At 51.4% G+C, this 22,034-nt stretch overlaps 5 protein-coding genes across 5 annotated transcripts; 1 reads left to right on the top strand and 4 right to left on the bottom strand.

Moving 5' to 3' along the window:
* Positions 1–294: 294 nt before the first annotated feature.
* On the bottom strand, positions 295–5,106 carry P174DRAFT_437492 (uncharacterized protein). Its single transcript, XM_024826315.1, has 3 exons — positions 4,303–5,106; positions 1,641–3,345; positions 295–1,572 (listed from the first exon to the last, which is right to left on the bottom strand). The coding sequence occupies exons 1-3, from the start codon at positions 4,697–4,699 to the stop codon at positions 528–530; spliced, it is 3,147 nt and encodes a 1,048-aa protein (XP_024687643.1). The 5' UTR covers positions 4,700–5,106; the 3' UTR covers positions 295–527.
* A 1,180-nt stretch (positions 5,107–6,286) lies between these two features.
* Positions 6,287–7,396, bottom strand: P174DRAFT_382803 (uncharacterized protein; the record flags this gene model as incomplete). Its single annotated transcript, XM_024823132.1, has 2 exons — positions 7,358–7,396; positions 6,287–7,301 (listed from the first exon to the last, which is right to left on the bottom strand). The coding sequence occupies exon 2, from the start codon at positions 7,277–7,279 to the stop codon at positions 6,287–6,289; it is 993 nt and encodes a 330-aa protein (XP_024687642.1). The 5' UTR covers positions 7,280–7,301; positions 7,358–7,396.
* Positions 7,397–8,215: 819 nt separating this feature from the next.
* On the bottom strand, positions 8,216–9,804 carry P174DRAFT_427280 (MFS transporter; the record flags this gene model as incomplete). The annotated part of the gene is made up of 4 exons (XM_024825420.1): positions 8,216–8,344; positions 8,406–8,484; positions 8,543–9,664; positions 9,728–9,804. The coding sequence occupies 4 exons, from the start codon at positions 9,802–9,804 to the stop codon at positions 8,216–8,218; spliced, it is 1,407 nt and encodes a 468-aa protein (XP_024687641.1).
* A 1,414-nt stretch (positions 9,805–11,218) lies between these two features.
* P174DRAFT_456618 (putative lipase) lies at positions 11,219–20,243 on the bottom strand (the record flags this gene model as incomplete). Its single annotated transcript, XM_024829450.1, has 8 exons — positions 11,219–13,448; positions 13,506–13,590; positions 14,046–14,114; positions 14,547–15,007; positions 15,065–15,791; positions 15,876–16,001; positions 19,097–19,910; positions 19,992–20,243. 8 exons carry the CDS (start codon positions 20,241–20,243, stop codon positions 11,219–11,221), a joined length of 4,764 nt encoding a protein of 1,587 aa, XP_024687640.1.
* Positions 20,244–20,511: 268 nt separating this feature from the next.
* On the top strand, positions 20,512–21,917 carry dph1 (2-(3-amino-3-carboxypropyl)histidine synthase; the record flags this gene model as incomplete). Its single annotated transcript, XM_024821784.1, has 2 exons — positions 20,512–20,689; positions 20,758–21,917. 2 exons carry the CDS (start codon positions 20,512–20,514, stop codon positions 21,915–21,917), a joined length of 1,338 nt encoding a protein of 445 aa, XP_024687639.1.
* Positions 21,918–22,034: the final 117 nt, after the last annotated feature.

Raw genomic sequence — 22,034 nt, 5'->3', positions numbered from 1 at the left:
TCATGACCCTAAATACAGTACCAGCTTTACCTTGCGGTACACTATCAGAGATGAACAGCATTCAATGATGCGTGTCACTCCAACATCATCTTCCAAGTCAACTGTAGACTGTACCAGAAACGTTCAATGTCAGACTTGCCTCTTTTCTCTCCTTGCAGGCGCTGTTCACCATTAACTTCCCTTCATCCGTCCCGCTGATCCGGCTGTCATATGCCTCTACCTGTGGCCAATCGAAATGGCTGAATATAAAGAGGATGAATTAGACATGTGGCACACTCGATCAGGTTTAATGTACCGAGTTCTCTGAATCTGGCGATGACTATGTGAATTGCAGTTCACCAATTGCAACTAGAAATAGAGAGTAACGTCAAGAAACCCAACTCCGCGCCTCGCTGTAGACGAAGACACTAAAAGAGAAAAGAAAGTATACGCCCAAGATCAATCAACACATAGTAGCTCCCCAAAAGATCCATCCCAAACAATATCTAGGAAATACAGTAGAAGATATCCGATCTCATGGAAGACCCTCAAGAGACCGTCTGAACCGGCGCAGACGCTTCTGGCTTATCCATTGCCCTATTTTGGCGCCGCGGCACTTGAATGCCGCTACGAAGCTGGTCCAGCTTGATCACTCCTGGCCCAGTGCAAATGCGTCCCGACTGCATCAGATTGCGCAATCGCTTTCGTCGAGCCTCGCCGCCGCGTTCCTCGCCGCGACCAACACCCTCATCAACCCACTCCACGCGGAGCACTTTAAAGCTCATGCCGTCGTGGTTGCCATCCCAGGAACGAGACTTCAGTCCGAAGAGGACGCTGGATTCATATCGTTCCAGCTTCGGCAGAATCAGGAGTGTGATATGGAGATCCTTGTCTGTTGGAGGGATGGGCGGAATCCGTGGTCGGTCTCCTGTCAGGCCCATATCCTCCGCCGTCTTGGGCGCGTGCTGATATGCGTCACGAATCTCGAGGTCAAGCATATCCACGTCAATCTCCTCACCCCAAGCACCGCGGAAGAATCCAGAATGTATGGCTGCCGCCACCGGGTCCGTATCATCCGTATAGATTCCAGTACCCCAGAGGGCTCGCCGCGCGCATATTTCCTCGCGGCGGCCCGCGTCGATACGAAATCGAGGTACACGTACGGTAAACGTGCAGTTTTCCTTGCCTTCGAATCGGGGAATCGGGAGCGGAGTGGTGGAGTAGCCGAATTTGGCGCTCTCCAAGGTAGCTTTCGCTGAAGGAATATCAATACGTGGAGTATACAGGGTGGACCCAAGATGATGCCGCCGAAGATGGGCTACACTGGAGACAACAGGTTCAACCGTAACCACAGTGCGAGGTTCACGCATCGGTGACATAGCTGCGGAGTTCGCCGTTGAGGCTGTCGGACGAGAGGCATGGTGGTGATGGTGATGGTGGTGGTGATGGTGATGCCCCATCGGCATTCCGGACGCTGTGGCTTCCGCTGGTGTGGATGTGCGGTGGAAGAAATTCATCGAGGACACAGGCCGATGGGACGCACTCGAAGCGGCAACATTATCTTCTTCAGGCTTGAGGCGGTGGTGATGATGGCTTGGGAATGTTAGATTATATGAACAGGTAGAGATATAACCATGAGACGAGAAGGAATTATCACTTACTGATGATGGTGGTGATGAACATGACGACCGCGCCTGCTGATTGCAGACCCACCGAGTCGATCTGTACCAGGCTCACTATCTGCCTTGCTGTCCTCATCTCGTGATTTTCGAGAACGCTTGCCCGTAGTGGATGCAGGCCGGTTGGTCTTAGAATCATCCAGTGTCGCCTCGCTGTTGGTTGAACGACCGGCAACGCTATCGCGCTTGAAGGGACTGACGGTCATCGGTGTGGAGGGCCCACTACCTGCAGTAGCGGCTGTGACGCCACCAACACCACTTCCAATACCCGAGAAAACGCGGCCTAATTCACTCTTGATGCCAGCTTCGCCGGCCGGGCCAAGGATCTGAGCCTGCGCTCCTTGGACAGCTTGAGGTAAAGGCGACGCACGTCCTCCGCGTTTAGCGTCAAGGCCGACGCCGAGCAGATTTCGATGATGTAGCAGCTCGTCACTCCCCTTTCGGCGCTGATCGTCGGAAGAGGCAGAGTGGGCCAGAGACGACGGTCCTCCTGACGGTGCCGAGCCGAACAGTCGTGGTTCCGTCTGGAGCTTGTTTAGGTAGGATTGCTGTTCATTCGATGGGGCCGGCTGGTTCTGACGGGGTTGCATGGACAAAGATGGCTGCCGCGATCCCCCTGGCTGTAATCCGAGAGACTTGGTATAGCTCTGAATGGCGCCGAAGCCGAATGCGGAGCCTTGCTCTGGAGCTGGGAAGCGCTTGGTTTCCGGCGAGGGTGGTAGGGAGCGACTGAGATCCCAGGCAGATGCACCAGAATGGCGAGTTCCCGCGGCGTCGCGATCGCCGTAATGAGGACCATATCGAGACTGAGCATGAGAGGCTTTCGATTCAGCTTCATGAGCCGCTGCCCGCTCCCTGTCGCGATGCGCTTGCTCCTCCGCGAGCCGATCAGCATACAAGTTCCCATACCGGCTGTGCTGCGATTCGGATCCCACGTAAGACGTTGCGCGCTGATGTCCAGAACCTAGCGAATGGTCTCCAGCTCCCGGCGCGGGCGCTGGTCGCGACAGAGGACTATAACCTGCCGATCGCGTCGAGCGCTCAAGATGTTGCGGCTGGCTGTTTGGACGAGGGACCGGTCCGTTGAAGCTCAAGCGGCGCGATTCATGGTAGGACGGCTCTGTGGATGCAGACTGCAATTGAGGCGACGCGTGGGAAGAGCTAGGCTTGTCTGGAAACTGTGTCGGAGGTTGGCCGCGCGATAGGCCCGCAAACCTGGCTTGTTCGGGGCCTGGCGGACCTTGCGATACACTACCAGCGCCTGCTCTGTAAGGACGGCCGGGTTGGTTCTTGGAGAAAGATTTTTCGGGCGTCTTTGACCGACGGAACATTGGGTAATCGAGCGTTGAGGGCCTGGCTGGAGCAGTAGGTGGTGACATTGCGCTTGGGGCGGACGGTGGAGGTGCACTGCCATATGGGCCGGAGGATACAGGAGCACGAGAGTAGATTGAAGCCGAGCCTACATCCCGGGCCGGTCGGTCAGCGTCCGAGCCAAGCATGGAAGATATCGACATGCTGCTCCCAGGACGATGATGAGCCAGGTTGTTGGGAGGCTCACGAGACATGAAAGCAGCAGGCAGCGATGAATTTCCTGACTGGCCCCGTGATGCATAGTGTTGTGGTGGAGAAGGGGGTGGCATTCGGCGGGTTCCTAAGGCACTAGACGCGGACGACTGGTCTTGCGGACCTGTTCAGGCGCAATCACTCTTTGTTAGCAAAGCGCGTAATCATAAGGGATATAAACACATGGTGTGATGAGCGAAAGACTGAAAAGGTATGCATGTAAACGATAAAAAATAAAAAGCAATGATGAGACTTGATCCATCGCAGGCTGTCTTGCACAAGAGCCTCAACGGCGGACGCACCAGAAAACCCGGGACTGCTGCTGCTGCCCAAAGACCTCCGACGACCCTGATCGTGCGACCGGGGAGGATTCATGTCGCACGCAGAGGAAAAGGTAGACAACGAAAATAAAGTAAGATGCACGTAATGAATAGATAATGAAATCAAATCAGGGATATGATGACGCCCGATCTAGGGGTTTGAGAAGAAAGGGAGTATTGGGGGACTGGGGATAGCCGATGGGACAATGATGGAAGTTCCATAATCACAAAAGGCACTGGGGCGGATGAACCCGTGACTCTGGGCCTGGACGGTAGCTCGACTAGCGCTAATCCAGGTCAGGCAAGGGGGTCCTGAACAAGGAGGCTATTCCATACAAGGACTAGCGCTCCCGTGCCGAGCTGTAGTCGATCAGGCGCCAGCCGCGCCACAGACGCGACGGATGCAGGACTTCTGATTGGCTGACGATGTAGTACTGCCTGACAGGTAGGTAGGTACAAGGTCGCACCGTACCGGTAGGTAGTCTGGTACAAATCGTTGTCCATAGTGTCAGGAGCTTGTACAATCGCCAGTCATTCAATGCTGACTAGTGGTCGTTATGCCTCAGGTCCAACCTGGACATTTTACGCGACGCGACGTTCACGCCTTGAATGCCCTGCGCATGGCGTCCAGCGCTCCACTGCAGAACAACTTGGGGATAAACTGGGGAAAATCACGGAACCATAAGGGGTAAAAAGAAAAAGAGAAGAAGAAAAAACAAAGTAAATAGCAGAGTCAGAAGCAAAGGAAATAGTATGCCTACCTTCGCGATATATCAGCTGATCATGGCTATTGTTGCGGCTGTGGCTTCGACGGCGACGCTTATTGTGATCCTTCTGCCCATGCTCATTTCTTTTGGGTGGTTCATAGTCCATCTGCGGCACTTGATAGCTGTGATTGTCTACCCGTAGCGCAGCCGACATGTTATATGGTGTTGATGAGGCAGGAGTCGGCGGAGCAGAAGACATGGGTGTGGAGTAGGGGTAGGCCATTGTGTTTGCAGGTTGGCTTGATGGTATTCCGTGCTGCTTCAGCGAATCGTAGTAGACCTGTTGAGGTGGAGGCACGCCGTAGGCTGGAGGCGGCTGCGGAGCGGCACGAGGGTCGTGTGAGGCGCCAAAGAGCGACGGATATTGAGGAGGGCGCTTCTGAAGATCCATCATCATGGGCGAGTGATGATGATCTCAGGTCGATTTATCTGAGGAACGGCAGGATGAGGGTTTAGTGCATTCAAAACTAGGTCGCGTGTGGACGGATTCCTTAGGTATTTGGTGGTGAAAACTGAGAAATGGCGGTGGAAGCTGATGCAAGCCAGAGAGGCGCTGCTGTCTCCTCAGAGAATTTGGACAGAAACTTAACAGAGCTGTGTGTTAAGGGGAATATGCGGTGGGGATATTCAAGATATCAAAAGATCATGGCCCATAAGAATATAACCAGAAGCAGGTATGTAGGCAGATTGACTGCTGATATTGATGTTGTTGTGGTTGTGGTGATGGCAGAAGAAGAAAAAGCCCAGAAAACGGTGAGCGATAAACTTGAGGAAGGGAAAAAGAAAAACAACAGGCATGCGACAGGACCCAAGGATTACAGGGAAGATGGAGCCAGAGACATGGAGCGAGAGCCAATCACACGGGATGCGGCGGAACTGCTAGTCTGGATAAGGGATTATTGAATCTGCACAATAAATACTAAAATGTAAGTGTCTACCAAAAAGAGCGGACGAATCTGAATCAATAAGATGGGGCCGTCATGGCAGCGGGGAAAAGTGGAGTACTACTCCGTACTTACATAGTAAATGAAGATGAATGAATGTCTCCTACATATCCTACAATAATATACAGAGGTAAACATCCTGTAGTATCCGGTGGTGACTATACTACGCTGGTGATCTACCAGATCAATCTTCTACAGCCCAAAATCCCGATATGCCATTCCTATGGCCACATTGACATAAGTTTTCGCCTCATCAAGGTAGGTGCAGTTGAATACTGTACAATGTTTTCCTCGTTGGGCGCAGACTCCAACATACTTGGCATGGCATGCAGCAGCAGCCCATCGACGTGTCATGTTGACAGTTTGTATACACCACATCCTACTCACCTTTACATTAAAATCCAGTTCTCGCTGAAATCATTTCTGGTGTTCTGTCTACTGATACGTCTGAGTCGTTGGAGAAAGGAAAGTCAAAAAGAGCATCTACTCGGGTCCTCCGGACTCTAAATCTCTATCCCTTTGTTCCCTAAGTTAAAGGAATACAACGCTGTACTGCACCTAGGATCATCATCTGCGCCAAGGATGCTATACATACACACCGCACATGCATGCATGCCTACTTATCGACATCCTCCTCTCGGCGATGCGTTGATTTTTCAAGTAAGGTTCTTGTATCCCAGCTCTGAACTCTCGATGCGGAGTTGGCCTGCTTCAGCATCCAGTAGAAGATCCTGCGCTGTCTGATATGGTTTCGTAGACAGAACTGTAAATTCCGATCAAGGGCCCTTGCATGATTGCCAAAAAGGGGAAATATATAGCTACTAATTAACTTAGAAGAGAAGCCTGCACACATTTCCTTTTTGAGAGGTTGGTGTTACACTGAGCCTTTTGCGTTATACGTTCGAAAGAAGCAAGGAGTTACATACTCATCTGCCTCAGGTTCTTAAGGCGCGATTCTTCACTGGGGGTGAATTGAGTTTCTGCATGACAATATGCTTTTGGACTGTGCAGACAATCACTCCTACATGGAAATTTTAATCTGGTAATCCAGGTACTCTACTGCTACCTTCACCGTCCTCCAAGGACGACTCTCTCCACGGTCGCTCGCAATCATTCTGGTCATTCTCAATCAAATCGACCCCTTCCTGAGCTAGTACTCGCAAGATCAACCTGCGTATTCGTTGCGGATGGCACTTGATGCCAGTATACCGGGCCAGCAGTCCATGCTGATGGGCAGCACGCACTTGGGCCCGAATGAGCTCAACCTGCTCTTTGGAGAATCGGCCCCGACGTGGGAGGCCGACAGATGCTTGGAAATCGGCAGTTGCCATGACGGTCCTTGCTGTCGAGTTTCTTGCCAGAAAGGTTTTTGTACCATGAGTTGCGGCTTGGTTGTCGCCATCGGTTTCCTCACCACCTTCTGTTCGATGCGCTCTAGTCAACGACTCCAGCGAGGTGTCGAAGAAGATGACGTCTGACTCGGTCAGGTTGGTTCGATCCAGGTAAGATAGAGTTTTGCTTGAAATCACGACGGTGACAGGTCTCACAAGTAGTCGCGTCCCGTTCATGTATGATAGGTACCTCTCTGTCCTCAATTTTTCCAACAGTGACGTTAGATCCAGCCACGCTGCTTCAACAGGAGATCGTAGCTCAAGGAGAAGGACTGAGGAGCGCTCAGCTTCCTGGTCGAAGAGCCCCAAAGGGCCCGCTTCAGCGGAGCGAACAAGCGAATCCAAATGGGAATCCATAGTGCCCAGCTCCTCTAGCATTGATTTGAAGTATGCACCGCTTAGCACTTCCAAAGCGCTGACTGCTGTCATTGAGTTGTTCGCCGAAAGACTGCCATTCTGCATCCAAATATCCACCTTGACTCCAATGCACCTGACTGCAGAAGATTCTCCCATCCCATCTCGGACGGCTTGCAAATGATATGCAGCGCATTCTGCATGCCTATGACTAAATCCAAAGCTCCGTCCGTGTTCTGTGAGCTGCGCATGAGGTAGCAAATGTATGGGCCCAAGAGGCATTATAGATAATTGTATCACAGCCCTGTTTCAAACAACGTGGTCAGCCCAAGTTTATGACAATACTCTCGGGGAACGAACGTAATCAACAACAACAAACAAACTCCTTTAAACAAGCGCTCTCCCCAATTCTTCCTTGCCGTCACGTAGCAGTCGTGGACAATCTCGAACAGTCCCGGACAACAACGAGTTGGAGGAGCGCGAAGTGGGTGGTCTTCGAGCAGCGTCCATGAATACCACTCATCGTAAGAAATGTCCACAACAGCCTCTTCGGGTAATTCTAGCCCATAGGGTAGATGGCCGGTAACTGAAGGTGCCATTGGCGAACTCTTTAATCTCGATCAGCAGTAATGCATTGACCGCGACGGTCCGCAATGATCGACGTCACGCTCTTTGGAGATAATGTAGCGGTGAGAAGAACTGATCGGTATTAGATCAAGAAAGACAGCCAAATTGCCCTTGAGAGTCCGAAGTGACACAGACATCGAAAAGCGATCCATGGTCTTGTGCGAGATTGGCGTACGTTGAAACTAAATATGAGGATGAAGATTTGCAGAGAGCACGCAATTGCTGGTCTGGATGGCTCACGGTCTAAAAAGACGGCCAATTTCAAGCGGCGTCGACGTTAGATTGTCGATCCGATGACGAGATAGCAGATGACCCGCATTGTTATCGACTGGCCGCTGGACAACGGAAATCCAGATATGCTTGCGACCTGCTACGACTAGAGCTAAAAGCATTGCTGCGCTGTGCAGCTGCTCTCCTGAAGAGAGTCTGGGCATAGGTGAACCCGAAGTCATAAATATAGTCGAATCAACAAAGTTATTCAGCAGTGAGGTCATAACATTAGCTTTCTATCTATGTGAGTATGGGTCATTAATATAGTCCTATTATCATTACAATTATTCTGTTGGTGGAATCTTCGCCAGGTCCATCATATCAAGCAGCCATTCTGCTTTTGCTGCGAATTCGTGCTCCATAAATATAAAGCAACAGAGGGATAGGGATCATCAATGCTCCCACACATCCAAGCAGTGTGCAGGCCCATTCCACACCTAATCCATCAAACTGTACCAAACTCAGTCAGTTTCACAATCAGAAAGCTCAAGGTTTTGTGAGTGGTACTGACCATATATGTTGCAAATAGTGGGAAGACGCCTCCCGCGACCGACCGCAGGAACGTGTGTGCAGCAACAGCTGATGCCGCTCTAATGATACTCAGTCAGTCCATGCATCGTCATACTTGGCAATATTGGGAGTACTCACTTCTGAGGACGGGCCTCGACCAGATAAGCAAGCGAGGGAAGAAACATGGTCAACAATCCAAATCCCGTCAGCAGGCCCGACAGAGTCGGCACAATCCAGTGGATGCTCTGCTTGTATCCCGACCATCCCAGCCAGAAGAGCCCCGCAGAGAATGCGACTGCACCTGGAATAGCCACAGGAAGACGCCACTCTGGCATCATCACGCCACCGGTTTGCTTCAGCTTGCGCAGAATCCAGGGCTGGGTCGCTGCGATGCCGACGGCGCCTAGGAGCTGACCGACAATAACCCCCAGGTAGGGCAACCCACCCACACCTGGGTTCATACCATGAATCTTCTGGAAGATAATGGGGTATGCGGTCAGGAAGAGATAAAGCAGACCGTACACGAAAGATGCGAAGACGCACATGCACGTGACGATCGGGTCGAGAACGAGCATCTTCAGTGGCAGGGCGAGGTACTCGGTCAGTATGGACCTAGGATCAAGACGCAGCTCCTCGTGTTTGGCGTGGAGTGACCAGTTGCCAGTTTCGCGGCGCAATCTGTCGGCTTTTTGCGCCAGGATCACGGGCTGGTAGGTCTCCTCGAGGAAGACGACGAGAAGCAGGAGCACGGCCCCTCCTAGAATGCCCGGAATATAGGCCGTCCAGCGCCAGCCCAGCGAGGGGTTCATTACCGTGAAGCCTCCCACAAATGGGGCAGCGAGAGGACCAATGAACACCATCAAGCAGAACATGACCATGGCAATCCCCCGCTGCTGCGGCGAGAACATATCTGCGAACGATGCTCCGGCGAGCGTGAGCGGACCAGAGCCAAAGAATCCAGTGAAATATCGAAGGATGAAGAGGGAAGGGAGGTCCTTGGAGACGGCGGTTGCAAACGAGAATATCGTGAAGCCGAACATTGAGATTACAAGAGGCATGTATCTGCCCTTGACCTCCGAGAAGGGACCAAAGAACAATGGACCGAATGCGAATCCGAAGACGTAGAGTGATATACCGAGGGTGCATACCTCCCGGCTGATACCATATAGTTGCATCACTGAGGGCATGGCGGCGGAGAAGATACTGCTTGCAAAGGCGACGACCATTGTGCTGAGACCCAGTATTGCCGAGATATAGACCCTGATGGCCCATCCATGCGGTCAGTCATCCAATATCCAGAGATCAAAGACGGACTAGACGTACCTTTTCCTCATGGGCCAGTTGAGGGGATTAAGAGGATCATCCGGGCCATCGAAGTCGACATGCTTTTCGTCTGTCATCTCGTTTGCCAGGTGTTCAACAATGTCTGGAATACTGATTGTGAGACTTCAACCGATGTCAATACTAGATATGGTATATTTCGATGCCAAACTATAGAAGCGAGAACGCAGGACACAAACAAGAAGCCCAGCGCCGCAAGCCAGCTTCTTAAACCCCCCTACCCACCGATCACAGAATCCTCTAGCATGCTATATCCAGCCCTATTCTTCATAAAAACCCAGCACAAAAACCATATAGCATGATGCCATCCTGCCAAGAATCTGCACAGGGAAAAAACTCCACCAGGCATAAGGAGGGCCCATTCGGGCGTCTACATATCCCGAGTGGATAACTGGATCGTATATGGTCTATTTCGTCATTGCAAACGGTTTCTGGCCTGTTGATTTTTCATTTTGACTCATCGCTACCAGAGGTGATGGTGTAGTTGATTCCGTCCGCTCGGTTTGCCGAGGCATATTTAGTTATTTCGGGGCGATTATGTCAACTGTTCCGACGGGGAACGCACACATCCACGTTTACATTTAGGTATCACCAGATAGCTACCGCCTCCTGATTTAATAATCGAATTAAAGATAATGTAAACGAGCAAATGCCGGAAAAGGTCTGCGACGTGGCAGGGCTTGGTTGATTCTTTGTTCATTAGTCAACTGCTAGGGCTGTAGCCACCCTCGCGGTTGAGGAACTTGAGGTACCTCATGTTTGGTTTGTCAATGCTAAATGGCTAGTTCAATGTAACAGGGCGAAAAAAACTGAAAGATGACCCGGCGTGCTACAGCAGAAGCCAGGAATATTCTAGCATGTTGCCCAATCACATGTAGGGTCCATGTTCGTTTCTGCGTTGATGGGATTGCGGATCGCTTGAGATGGGATCATGGTCATATCAGCCCTATCTTATCCACGCAGTACGGAGTGGATAGTCATCACTAAAGGCTGGAAGGCTAGAACTTGCAGAGCTGTAGATAGTCTACAGACTAGAAGTAAGCTGATCGCTCGAGTTGTGCGTTTAACGGTCGGCCCGATTGGACCGGCAAACGGTCTGACGGGCTGACGGATGTATGGACAGCATGCATAAGAGCCAGCTAAATGCAGTAGCAATCTTCGCTGGGCATCAGATGGTTCCGATGGATGAATGCTTGGCCGTACGATATCAGGTATCGTTGCTACGTACTATTATTGTATGTTGGTACTATTGTAGAATTAGGCTGAAATCAGATCCACATTCACATGAAGAACATCGCCTCAATCACATGCCATATCAGATCTTCAGCTTCACATGCTTCACGAAATCGAATTTCTTTCTATTTCTGTTCTAGGGCTGGGTATTTACTCGATAATGCACAACTTCGTCTCGCTCTATACATAAGGCATAATATGTATCGTGTTCCTGTCGCCAATAATATCGTTCTCGTTATCTCAAGGCGTCTGCGCTCCCTCCCCGATTCCCATCAGCCCGCCCGCTAGGCCGTTCATTCTGCGATCCAAAAGATCCTCGTGACTGGGAAGGCTGTGGAGACTTCTTTCTCGTTTGCGAAGACGTACTGGGCTTTCCAGGTTATCGGACATGGTGTCGTCGGAAACAGGCAGAGTGAGCTTCGTCGGGGCGAGACGCCGTCTTCTACCGAGCCCACTGGATGAGTCCTTTCGACCCCTGGATGAACTCCTTTTTCGGATTCCATGCTTCGAGTCAGGTCTGCGATCAGGGGTGCCGGTAGCCTCCCGACGGGGACGATAGGGCTTCTGTGACGGCGGGTCCTCCTTGGATTGCCGAGTCTCGCTTGAGTCCAGATTGCCGTGCGCAGGTGTCAGAGGGGTCATTCTGCCGATGCTCATCTCCAGAGGCCTGTCCTCGTCTGCAGAGGACTCTCCTGTCAAGCTTCGCTTGTGATTTCGGGGACCCGCTTTCCCGTTAGTTTCTAGGGCCAGATTCTTGTTATTAACAGGATTATCGTAGAGCGGCTGCAAAAGGCTGGAAGACGATTTCTTGACCTCAGCCGTGTCAAACAAGTTCTGGATCCACGTAGCGCATCGGTTGATGTGTTTCCAGCTGTCAGGGAAAAATCCGGCCATCTGAAGGAATCCATGTGACACTCCTGGTAGTAAGGAGACCTCCACGTGGTCCTTTTCATCGAATTCCCGATGGGATCTTTCAAGCCCGAGCTCCTGTCTTTCCCGGAATTGGTGCAATTTGGCCTGGCGCAGTCTGCCTGCGAATATGACCGTGTCATCGACCAGTGGATCCCGTTCCCCTGTGATGAAGTAGGTCTTGGGAAACCTGGTGAGAAGGCTCTCGGGAGCTAAGACAGGCGATAAGAGAAAGTCCGTGCTAAAATCGGGCCGGTTATGAGGTCCAATGTAGAGGATGATCATGGCTCGCATCATCTCTGGTGTCAATATGCGATCATGCACATATGAGATCATGGAGGACACGGCTAAACGAGTCCGGATCTGTTTTGGCTGATGTTCAACAAGTGCAGCTGTCTGAGATGCCAAACTATCTTGGTTCAATTTCTCGGCAATTCTCTTCGAAGTCTTCTCTCCCAGGTCATCCCCCTCCAAGTCCGCATCAGACAAGAACTCCTGTCTCAGTTCTTCCGTAGATGGTCCAGGCGATGCAAATGGTGTCAGCCTCTGATAGTCCATATTCTTTCTCTGCAAAACGTTCTTATTCATCCGGCGAACGCTCTTATCCTGGATCAACGACATCTGCTCCTCCGTCATCCAGCTCTCAACTCGCATGTTTAAGGAGGGATATGCCAGTACCAGACCATCTGGGCGTGGCATCACATCCTCAGTCCCTGACTGCAGAATCATCAGGACCGTCCCGACAGCTAGGTTTCCGCCAGCACTATCCCCAGTAACCACTATACGTGGCCGCGTATCTCCACTCAGTCCCAGGCAACGGCCGCGCGTGGTGATGATCATGTGGTAGACATCATAGCATTCGTTCAAAGCGTACGGGTACGGATACTCGGGTGCCTTCTTGTAGTCTAGACTCAATATCGGCATTTTGGTCTTCCCTGCCCAGGCGACGAGTCGATCTTCCGAGTTGCGCGGGTTCATGGCAACATAACCACCGCCTGGAATATCCAGAATTACACATGTCTGATCTTTCAGCGCGCTTAGCGGTCCGTCAAAATACAGCCATGCATTCGTCGGCTCGGTGTAAATAGATTGTTTAGGGCGAGGGATGCGGATGGCTCGAGGGCCATAACTCGTCAACCGGGGTCGGACTAACTTCTGAAGTGCCCAAAGGTATGGAGTCGTTCCCTTGTTCCACGATACTCGCAGATGTTCCACGGTTAGGGTTGCGCGGACACGGCGCACCATATCGTCGGCTTGCTCTGCCGCGAAAAGATAGTAGACTGTGAATACCAAGGATGCGATATCCCGTAGCCACTTGGGTTTGATCCTCATTGCAGTCCAAAAGCCAGCGTCGAGTGCCGTGGTGACCCATGTTGCGCGGAAAAACGACCGAGAGTAGAGGTTCGCCAGGGGTTCTGGGCTTTCTAGACCAACAATCTTGGCGAAATTGCGGCAGATATAGAGCCATAGAAACACAGCTACGGTGGTTTGCCAGACGGTCAATTTGCCCGACAGGCGGGAAGAGATATTGCGAGCGATCGGAGGGCCATGCTTGCTTCCCCTACGTGGTATGCTTAGCAGACTTTCCTCCTTTCGGTTCCAACAGCGTACGACTTACTTGAACAGATAGGTAGACCAGAATAGGACTACTCCAAAAACTTGGATCTTTCGGAATTTGGTGGAGGGTCTCCCTAGAACGTGATCTATTGTCTATCAGTTGTCTGCTTTGACAGAGCTCTCGGAGCGTTCATACCTATCATCTCTGTAAAGCTTCCAGAAAAGCCACAGCTCGATTATTCCCCTGACTCAGATCGACGTTATCGCACATGCAAGAACCAATATCACACTTCAAGTTCATAGAGTCAGTTGGCGAGGAAAAGAGGAAGGGAGAGCCAGAAGGGTGACGAAAGCGAAATACAGCTTCCTGATCGTCCTATAAGATAAATAAAGAAACAAAGCGTCTCTCTGAACCTGCCATCCTAAAAATTAGGTAGGCAAAGAAGTGTGGAGACCCCGGGATCATGTTGCTAAACGGGGTATTGCAGAGACTAGGATCTCTAAATGCCACATGAGGAGAGTGGGGCAGTGACGCGACAAACAATTATTGCAAACAGCAGGAATTGAAAGAATCTCCGGCATCCAGCAGTCTGGCGCTGACGATGTTTGTTGCTGGTGGTCCATTTGGAGGATAGTGGATGGGCTGGCGCAATAATGATCAGTAGGCAGGCTGCTTAGAGTGATGATGAATGGTGGACGAGGCCGTGACTGGGGCGGAGCATGTGAAAGTCTCCACAAGGATTATCCGGAGATGCTGGAACAACAGGGACTACCAAATCATAGGGGGACTGTTAGGTGCTCGTCAATGGGTCAACGGGTCAACGGGTCAAGGTCATTTTCAATGTGGTGGATTAAAGAGAGAACCCATGGTTGTCTGAGAGTTGGTTGTGGGTTGTGGAATGTGGATGGCCATCACATGTCAAACCCTCCACAACCCGTGACGCTATCGGTTGATGCGGTCTAAGTCAGATAGGCAAAGTTGCAAGGCATCCTGGGCAAATAATATAGTGTCTATTATATTCCGAGCCATTCGTCATCATTCATGCATGATGCTTCTATATTCTCCGGCAGTAGTCCCGCCCATGTGTGACTTGCCAGTCACAAAGCCAGACTTCGAAGACCATACTGACGAAGCCAGCTATGCAGATACCTGCTGCATCGCTGACTGTTGTCGCTCCTAGGGAGAATTCGCGCTCTTCCTTTGGCACACGATCACCGATTTCGGCGAATGTGTTGACATAGACCAAACCGCCCAATAATCCCTCCCAGAAGATGATTGCAAAAATGATATACACACTGGGGATGAAGTTGAAAACGGCATGAAGGGTCAATAGTACCAAGTTCAGAATCTGCAGGAAAGACGGGAGGTAGAGGTCATGGATACGGAAAAAGGGCGTGGAGGATCGAGAGATAAAAACCCCGACCTGGTAGATCGCATTGTATGCTGGATAGAAGGCACGGAAATGCGCAAAAGGCGATTCGTCAAGCGGGAAGAGCAGTGTCGGAGACACTCCTTGGTTTATCGTATACTCCGCGACGTAGACCAGAAGTAGGGGAAGCATACTAACGTTTTGAATGTCAGTGTGGCACCAATCATCGCCACTCAAATTTTCTACTTACAATGGAAAGAAAAGACCCTGGACACGTTTCAAGTCCGCCTTGAAACGCTGCCAACCGACTTTTTCGCTCCGATTGGAAACATTCGAAGCTCCCAGAAGTCGTTCCCCCTCGTCGAAAATCACGTCACGGTCGCCCTCCATGAATTCGCGTTCCTCCGCGAGCTCTTCTCTTTCCTCGACGGCACGGTAGCCAGAGTATGCACCGGAAAGAGGCTGCAGAGGAGACCTTGGCAGGACCATGAAAAAGCTGACGACCATGACCGCCGGCAGACATGAAGATGCCAACAGAGTGGCCTTCACACTGAGACCCAACGAGGTAGTGGCTAGGGCGTATGCGCCAGCTCCAACCAGACCAGCCGCTCCTGTTCCACTTCCCCAGGCAGCCAGACTAAAAGGGCCATAGAAATGTGTCAATCCAACGAAGCTGAGCTCTCCACCTCCGCTGGACAAGCTAGCCAGCACAATACCAGCCAGTTTAGTGGCTATCGTCCCGCCATCGGTATACGGAGGGCTCAGCGCAACTAGGAGCATGCCGGTGGCAGAGAGGAACACGAATATGATGATCCGCACGGGGTAGGGCACCATATGAATGAAGTACGGGGCGATGAGTTTCGTTGCGAACGAGGGTATCACGTCCGCTAGAAGGACAACTCCCTTGGGAACACTGGGCCCGACCAGATCGAGTGCGGCAGACAGGATAACAACATACAAGACATTATTGATTAGGCCTATAATGGTCAGGCAAGGCGCAAAATTGTTAGCATTAAGTGACGTTTCAATCTGTGGGACCGCCTCGGTTTGCATTGACTAACCAAAGAGCCAAAAGGCGACGCAGACGCGAGGATCCGCGCCGCTGAATAAGGCACGGAATCGCTGGCAGAACTGGGCCCATGATGAGGATGGAGCACCAGGAAGAGGCAGCATAGGTTGTTCTTCCTCTGTATCGGCAGCAGCAGGCATAACCAAGTGAACGGAGGGACGTAGGTTAGTATGTTACAAGGCGATAGATAATTCTATGAGACACCATATACATCCATCACTCTGAATGTACAGAAGCAAGGCGGCACAGTTTTCCGATCGCATCAATCAGGATATTGCCAATCGCTCGTTTTTGACAACTGGTGAAGGCCGTAAGGTCGATGCGGTCATGGTCATGATAAGAATGGCAACTGGTCTCGTGACCATTACCTTGGTGCCTTATTGCCTGAGAAACACCAGGTATCACTAGGTAGTCATAGTCATGGGATAATTCTCTTCCAAATGGATCGAGTGCTTTAGCTGATGCTCGCGAAAATTATGCTTGCTTTTGTCTATCTATCTGAGAAAATAAACATGAAACCATTAAACTTGGCTGCAATGAAACAAAAAAAGATTCTGTCTATGGGCAGAATAGTGGTATATCGAAAGTAAAATCAACCTCAACTACTCAGCAATTACCTATGCGTTTGTGAAAACAGCATCAAATGTCTGCTCCAAGATCTTCAGAGACGTTTTGATCTGCTCCTCGGTAATGGTCAGAGGAGGGACGAAGCGAAGACATCCTTCACCAGCAGTAATGATCAGCAGTCCTCGCTCACGAGCTGCGGTGATCAGATCCGACGCCTTGGCTGTGTGCATCTTGGACAGCTGAACGCCCAAGATCAAACCACGACCGCGAATCTCAGAGATAGCATCGGGATACTTCTTCTGAAGGCTCTGGAATCCAGACACGAACAAGGAGGACTTGGCTTCCACAGACTTTTGCAACTCCGGCGAGGCGAGGCGCTCAACGATGTGATGAGCGACTCGGCACGCAAGCGGGTTGCCTCCAAAAGTAGTACCATGATCACCTGTCTTAATGTGCTCCGCAACAGTCTTGCCGGATACTATGGTAGCGCCAATGGGGATACCATTACCGAGAGCCTTGGCCGTGGTCAGGATATCAGGGTGGGCGGCTTCGCCTGATGCAGGCTTCAGGGAGGGGTGAGCATGAGCCCAGAATGAGCCGGTCCGAGATAGACCACATTGGATTTCATCAAAGATGAGGACAGCTCCAACCTCATCACACCGCTTGCGAAGAGCCGCGAGGAACTCAGGAGTTGCGGTATTGACACCGCCTTCTCCTTGGATGGGCTCCACTATAACACCACAGGTCTTGTCCGTGATGAGCTCCTGGAGTTGCTCGATGTCATTGTAGTTGCCGTACTTGAAGCCGGGCACCATAGGTGAGAAAGGAGTCTGATACTTGGGATTGGGTGTAGCGGAGAGGGCTCCCATCGTGCGGCCGTGGAAAGAGTTGTGGAAGGAGACGAATTCGTGCTTGGCTCCGGAAGGGTCAAGAGACCGACCAACCTTACGAGCGAACTTTATGGCAGCCTCGTTCGCCTCGGTTCCGGAGTTAGAGATGAAGACTTGCGAAGCGTCGCGCATTGCGCCGGATTCGTGTGTCAATGCAATCAGCAGTTTGCTAAGGGCACCAGTCCAAGCATTATGGTAGAGGTTTGAGGCATGGATGAGTGTCTCGGCCTACAGAGCAGGGCATACATCAGTTACAAGGCCTTAGTGGTCAAACAACCCCAGTATACGCACCTGTTCTGCGATAATCTTTGCGATCTCCGGATCACAATGGCCGAGAGAGTTGACGGCAATACCAGCGGTGAGATCGAGATACCGCCTGTTCTCCATATCCCAAACATAACATCCTTGTCCCTTGATCATTACGGGAGTCGGTCGCACGTATGTAGGCACCATATACGGGGTGCGCTCCCTGATGAAAGCCGCTGTCGCAGAATCCGTCGCAGGATCTGGGTTAGGCAAAACTGCCTCTTTCTGTGAAGATCGCCGTTATTAGAACGAACATGAATCCGATTTCATATGACCTACAGTCACCTGAGTCTTCACATCTTGAGGAGCATTGGATGTTTGTGTTCCTGCCGCTGCAGAAGCGAATCGTCGCTGTACCGATGACTGAAACCCAGGAACCAGTCGCTTTGTGAGCGGTAGCCGCCGCGAAGCCACACGCATGAAAGTCATTGCGAGTAGCAGTGACACTAGAAGATTGAGAATAAAAGACGACTGAAGCAATTGACTCAGGAAAGGGCTAAATAGATAGGAATCAGAGAAGGAGAGTCAGAGTCATAAAGTTGACAACTGAGACTGTGACTGTGATGGGCCAAGAAAAATGCCGCGATATCGGGCGGGCCGCTTATCGGGCAAAACTTACGCAGTAGAAATGACTCGATGCCATCTCCGCCACTCCGCATTTCCACTTGTCCCACATATCCTTACATCTTGTCTGACACAACTTGAATCTCTCCAACAAGAAACATCATGGCGCTTTTCTTCGTACCTCGCCGGGTATTCGTACCCTCCAGCTCTAGTCTCAGAATCCCATCCCGATCCTTCTCATGTTACTCCGTTCTCCGGAACGACAAGCCGGCTTTCGCCTTCGGCCGCGGCCCAGCTCCTCCAAGACTACCGAAGGAAGAGCAAGAGCTCTTTGAAGAGCTCCAAAGACGATCGACCGGCGCATTTAGTACGCCTCGAGCCCCTCCCAAAATCAACCAGTCACCACATTCCCAACCTGCCGCTGAAGAAAAGCCTGAGTTTAAGGCCATGGGCAAAGGAGAGGAACTTCATCCGGATCTGCGGGGAGGTCTCAAGCCTGAGTTTGAGGGTGAGAAGAATCCCAAGACTGGAGAAGTGGGGGACCCAAGAACGAGCCACTACGATGGGGGGCGGAGGGCGACTGGAGCTACGGTGGTCGTGTCACAGATTTCTGATTGTGCACCCGGATGATCCTACGTCCTACCGTTGCGACATTGCTATCCTGGTGAGGCTTTGCATATTGCATCATTTAGCGTCTTGCATACTGGCTTCTTGATGGACTTGATCAGTGAAGAGAAATACTGATCGCCCTTTCAATTGTACTATATATGCGTGGAAAGAATGTATGATCAAGAGAACTATATTAACTGTATATGACATGATGAATTACTCATTTAGAGACTCCTTGACGCCACTCGAAATATAAATGGTTATCAAACAGACTTACGTTCACTGGTCTGAATTCTCGCAAGTATTGCCTTTCCCGCCCTGCTCTCATTGAACCGGCCCAGCTCGCTGCTGATCCACGAGCCAATCTTGGACATTTCTTCCAAGTTGATACCAGTATGCATGCCAAGTCCATGCAGCGTGTGGATCAAGTCTTCGGTTGATACATTACCAGTAGCACCCTTAGAATACGGGCAGCCACCGAGACCCCCGACACTACTGTCGAATATCCGAATGCCGTGTTCCAGCCCGACTATGGTGTTCACAAGGGCTTGGCCGTACGTGTCGTGGAAATGAAGTGCTAGGTCTGTGTTTGCTATGCCGGCTGCCTTGAGTGCTTGCAGAAGCTCAAGTGTCCGTGGCGCAGTTCCCATGCCGGTGGTGTCCGCAACCGACACTTCATCAGCGCCCATTTCAAGAAGAGTGGCCGTGATGTCCGCGACTTTGGAAGGGGGAACATCGGGACCTTCGTATGGGCAGCCCAAAGCCACAGAGACATATCCTCTAACCCTGATATCTTTCGTCTTGGCCAAGGCTACGATGGGACGGATCCGTTCGAGCGACTCTGCAATGGTACAATTGGTGTTGGCTTTGGAAAATGCCTCCGTTGCTGCGGCGAAGAGTGAAATTTCAGTAGTTGTTGGAGGCTTGGTCGCTGAGCCTGGTGTCTCTGCTGTAGAACCCGTCGCATCCATAACCTTGATGAGACTCTCAAGCCCCTTGACGTTCGGTACCAGGTAATTATAAGCAATAGCATGCTGCGACTGGGGTGGTGACTGGAGCAGATGTTCGCAGATTTCTGCAGTGCTAGCCATCTAATAGGACCAGAATTAGTCAGTCACAAAACTTGATACAACTACTTCAAACAAATCCGCGGATAATCATGAGAAGTATACCTGTGGCACCCATTTCGCAGGTACGAAAGATCCCGCTTCGATGGTCGTCACGCCCGTCTTCGCCAACTTCTCGATGAGCTGTAGCTTCGTCTCAAGCGGTATGGATTTCTTTTCGTTCTGTAGACCATCTCGTGGGCCTACTTCGACAATGCGAACGTGGTCCGAGGTTAGCCGCGCCTCTGTCGCAAAGCGTCGAGCAGGTGGAGCAGCTCGAAGTGCAGAGAAGAGCCTCAATCTCGGTCGGAAAGCCATGATCCAAGGGAATACAATATAAACAAAAGACAACGTCAGTCGAAGAACTGATCGGGAATGCACGAGCAGGCTTAAGAGAGGAATGAGCAGCTGCCATTGCCTCCAGACGCTTTATCGAGCCGAGAATGCGGAGAAACGCCGCTTGGTTACACTCGGCGACCCCACCTGATCCATCCGCCACCATCAACATTTGTGGTCCGTCTTAGTCAGAATAGGAAAAGAAAATCAGACCATCCCACTTTGAAACGAGCAGAATCAACAGTCCATCATGACAGAGCCATTGATGTCTTCTGCTGCTCCAGAAACGAAGATGGAAGAGACTGCATCGTCTAGCAATCTTCGGCAACCCAAGAAGAGGTTTGTTGGAAGGCGTACAGCAGATGCGCAAGCACAGAAAGAGGCCTCGTCAAGTTCTAAAGATGTCGAGTCTACAAGCATTCAACGAGGTGAGTGGCCGGTCTTCTGTTTCTGTGATTCGCACTTCCAAACATAGACTGATGATGCTTTCTGACAGCCGCACCTCGAAGGAACCCAAGAACACTGAATCAAGTCCCGCCCGAGATCCTGGAAGATCCTGAAATCCGGGCCGCGATTGAACTTCTGCCCAAGAATTACTCGTTCGAGATTCCCAAGACGATCCATCGGATACGGACATCGGGCGCCAAACGTATCGCTCTGCAGTTTCCAGAGGGTCTACTCATATTCGCTACCACAATATCCGATATCCTGACGCAGTTTTGCCCGGGGACGGAGACTTTGATAATGGGCGATGTCACATACGGCGCCTGCTGTATCGACGACTATACCGCTCGTGCGCTAGGATGCGATCTGCTGGTCCACTATGCGCACAGCTGCCTGATCCCCGTTGACGTGACCCAGATCAAAACGCTGTACATCTTCGTCGACATCAGCATCGACACCTCTCACCTGATTGCTACGTTAGAACGCAACTTCCAGCCCGGAAAGACAATCGCAACCGTAGGCACGATCCAATTTAACGCAACGCTTCACGGCCTCAAGCCTGTGCTCGAACGCGCCGGATTCAAAGTCGTCATCCCGCAAATCGCACCGCTGTCCAAAGGCGAGATCCTAGGCTGTACCTCGCCGCAACTCTCCCCCACCGAGATCGATATCCTCCTCTACCTCGGCGACGGCCGCTTCCACCTCGAGTCCGCAATGATCCACAACCCTACCATCCCCGCATACCGCTACGACCCGTACTCCCGTACTCTCTCCCGCGAGACATACTCCCACGACGAGATGCACACCCTCCGCCGAGACGCCATCAACACCGCCAAATCGGCCAAAAAATGGGGCATCATCCTAGGCTCGCTCGGCCGGCAAGGGAACCCGAATACCATGGCCATGATCGAGAACCACCTCAACGAGCGCGGTATCCCCTTCGTCAACTTGCTGCTGAGCGAGATTTTTCCCGGAAAGCTGGCGTCCATGTCGGACGTCGAATGCTGGGTGCAGATCGCTTGCCCCAGGTTGAGTATCGATTGGGGCTATGCGTTCCCGCGACCGCTTCTGACCCCCTATGAGGCTTTGATTGCGTTGGGCGTGAGGGAGCACTGGGATAGCGCGAACAAGGGTGTATACCCGATGGACTTCTATGCTAAAGAGGGATTAGGGAGAACAAAGCCTCAGCAAGCTTTGCAGGGGGCTGCTTGATAGTCACTTTCCGTCCATGATTGAAAGGCATGAAAGAAAAAAGAGGTTACGATATTCCAAAAGATGATGGTCATGAGAAACAAGAAATAAGGACGGAAATCTTCTGCCAAACGCCGA

Source organism: Aspergillus novofumigatus, assembly GCF_002847465.1.
Source record: "Aspergillus novofumigatus IBT 16806 chromosome Unknown P174scaffold_1, whole genome shotgun sequence".
Lineage (NCBI taxonomy): Eukaryota > Fungi > Ascomycota > Eurotiomycetes > Eurotiales > Aspergillaceae > Aspergillus > Aspergillus novofumigatus.
This window is presented reverse-complemented; position numbering and strand designations above follow the sequence as displayed.

Bases quoted from the DNA above. Each gene is read 5' to 3' on its own strand.
- P174DRAFT_437492 (XM_024826315.1), bottom strand. From the start codon at position 4,699: ATGGATCTTCAGAAGCGCCCTCCTCAATATCCGTCGCTCTTTGGCGCC. The intron at 3,346-4,302 runs GTAGGCATACTA...GCGCCTGAACAG, and splicing joins TCAGCTGATATATCGCGAAG to GTCCGCAAGACCAGTCGTCC. The intron at 1,573-1,640 runs GTAAGTGATAAT...AACATTCCCAAG, and splicing joins GTTCATCACCACCATCATCA to CCATCATCACCACCGCCTCA.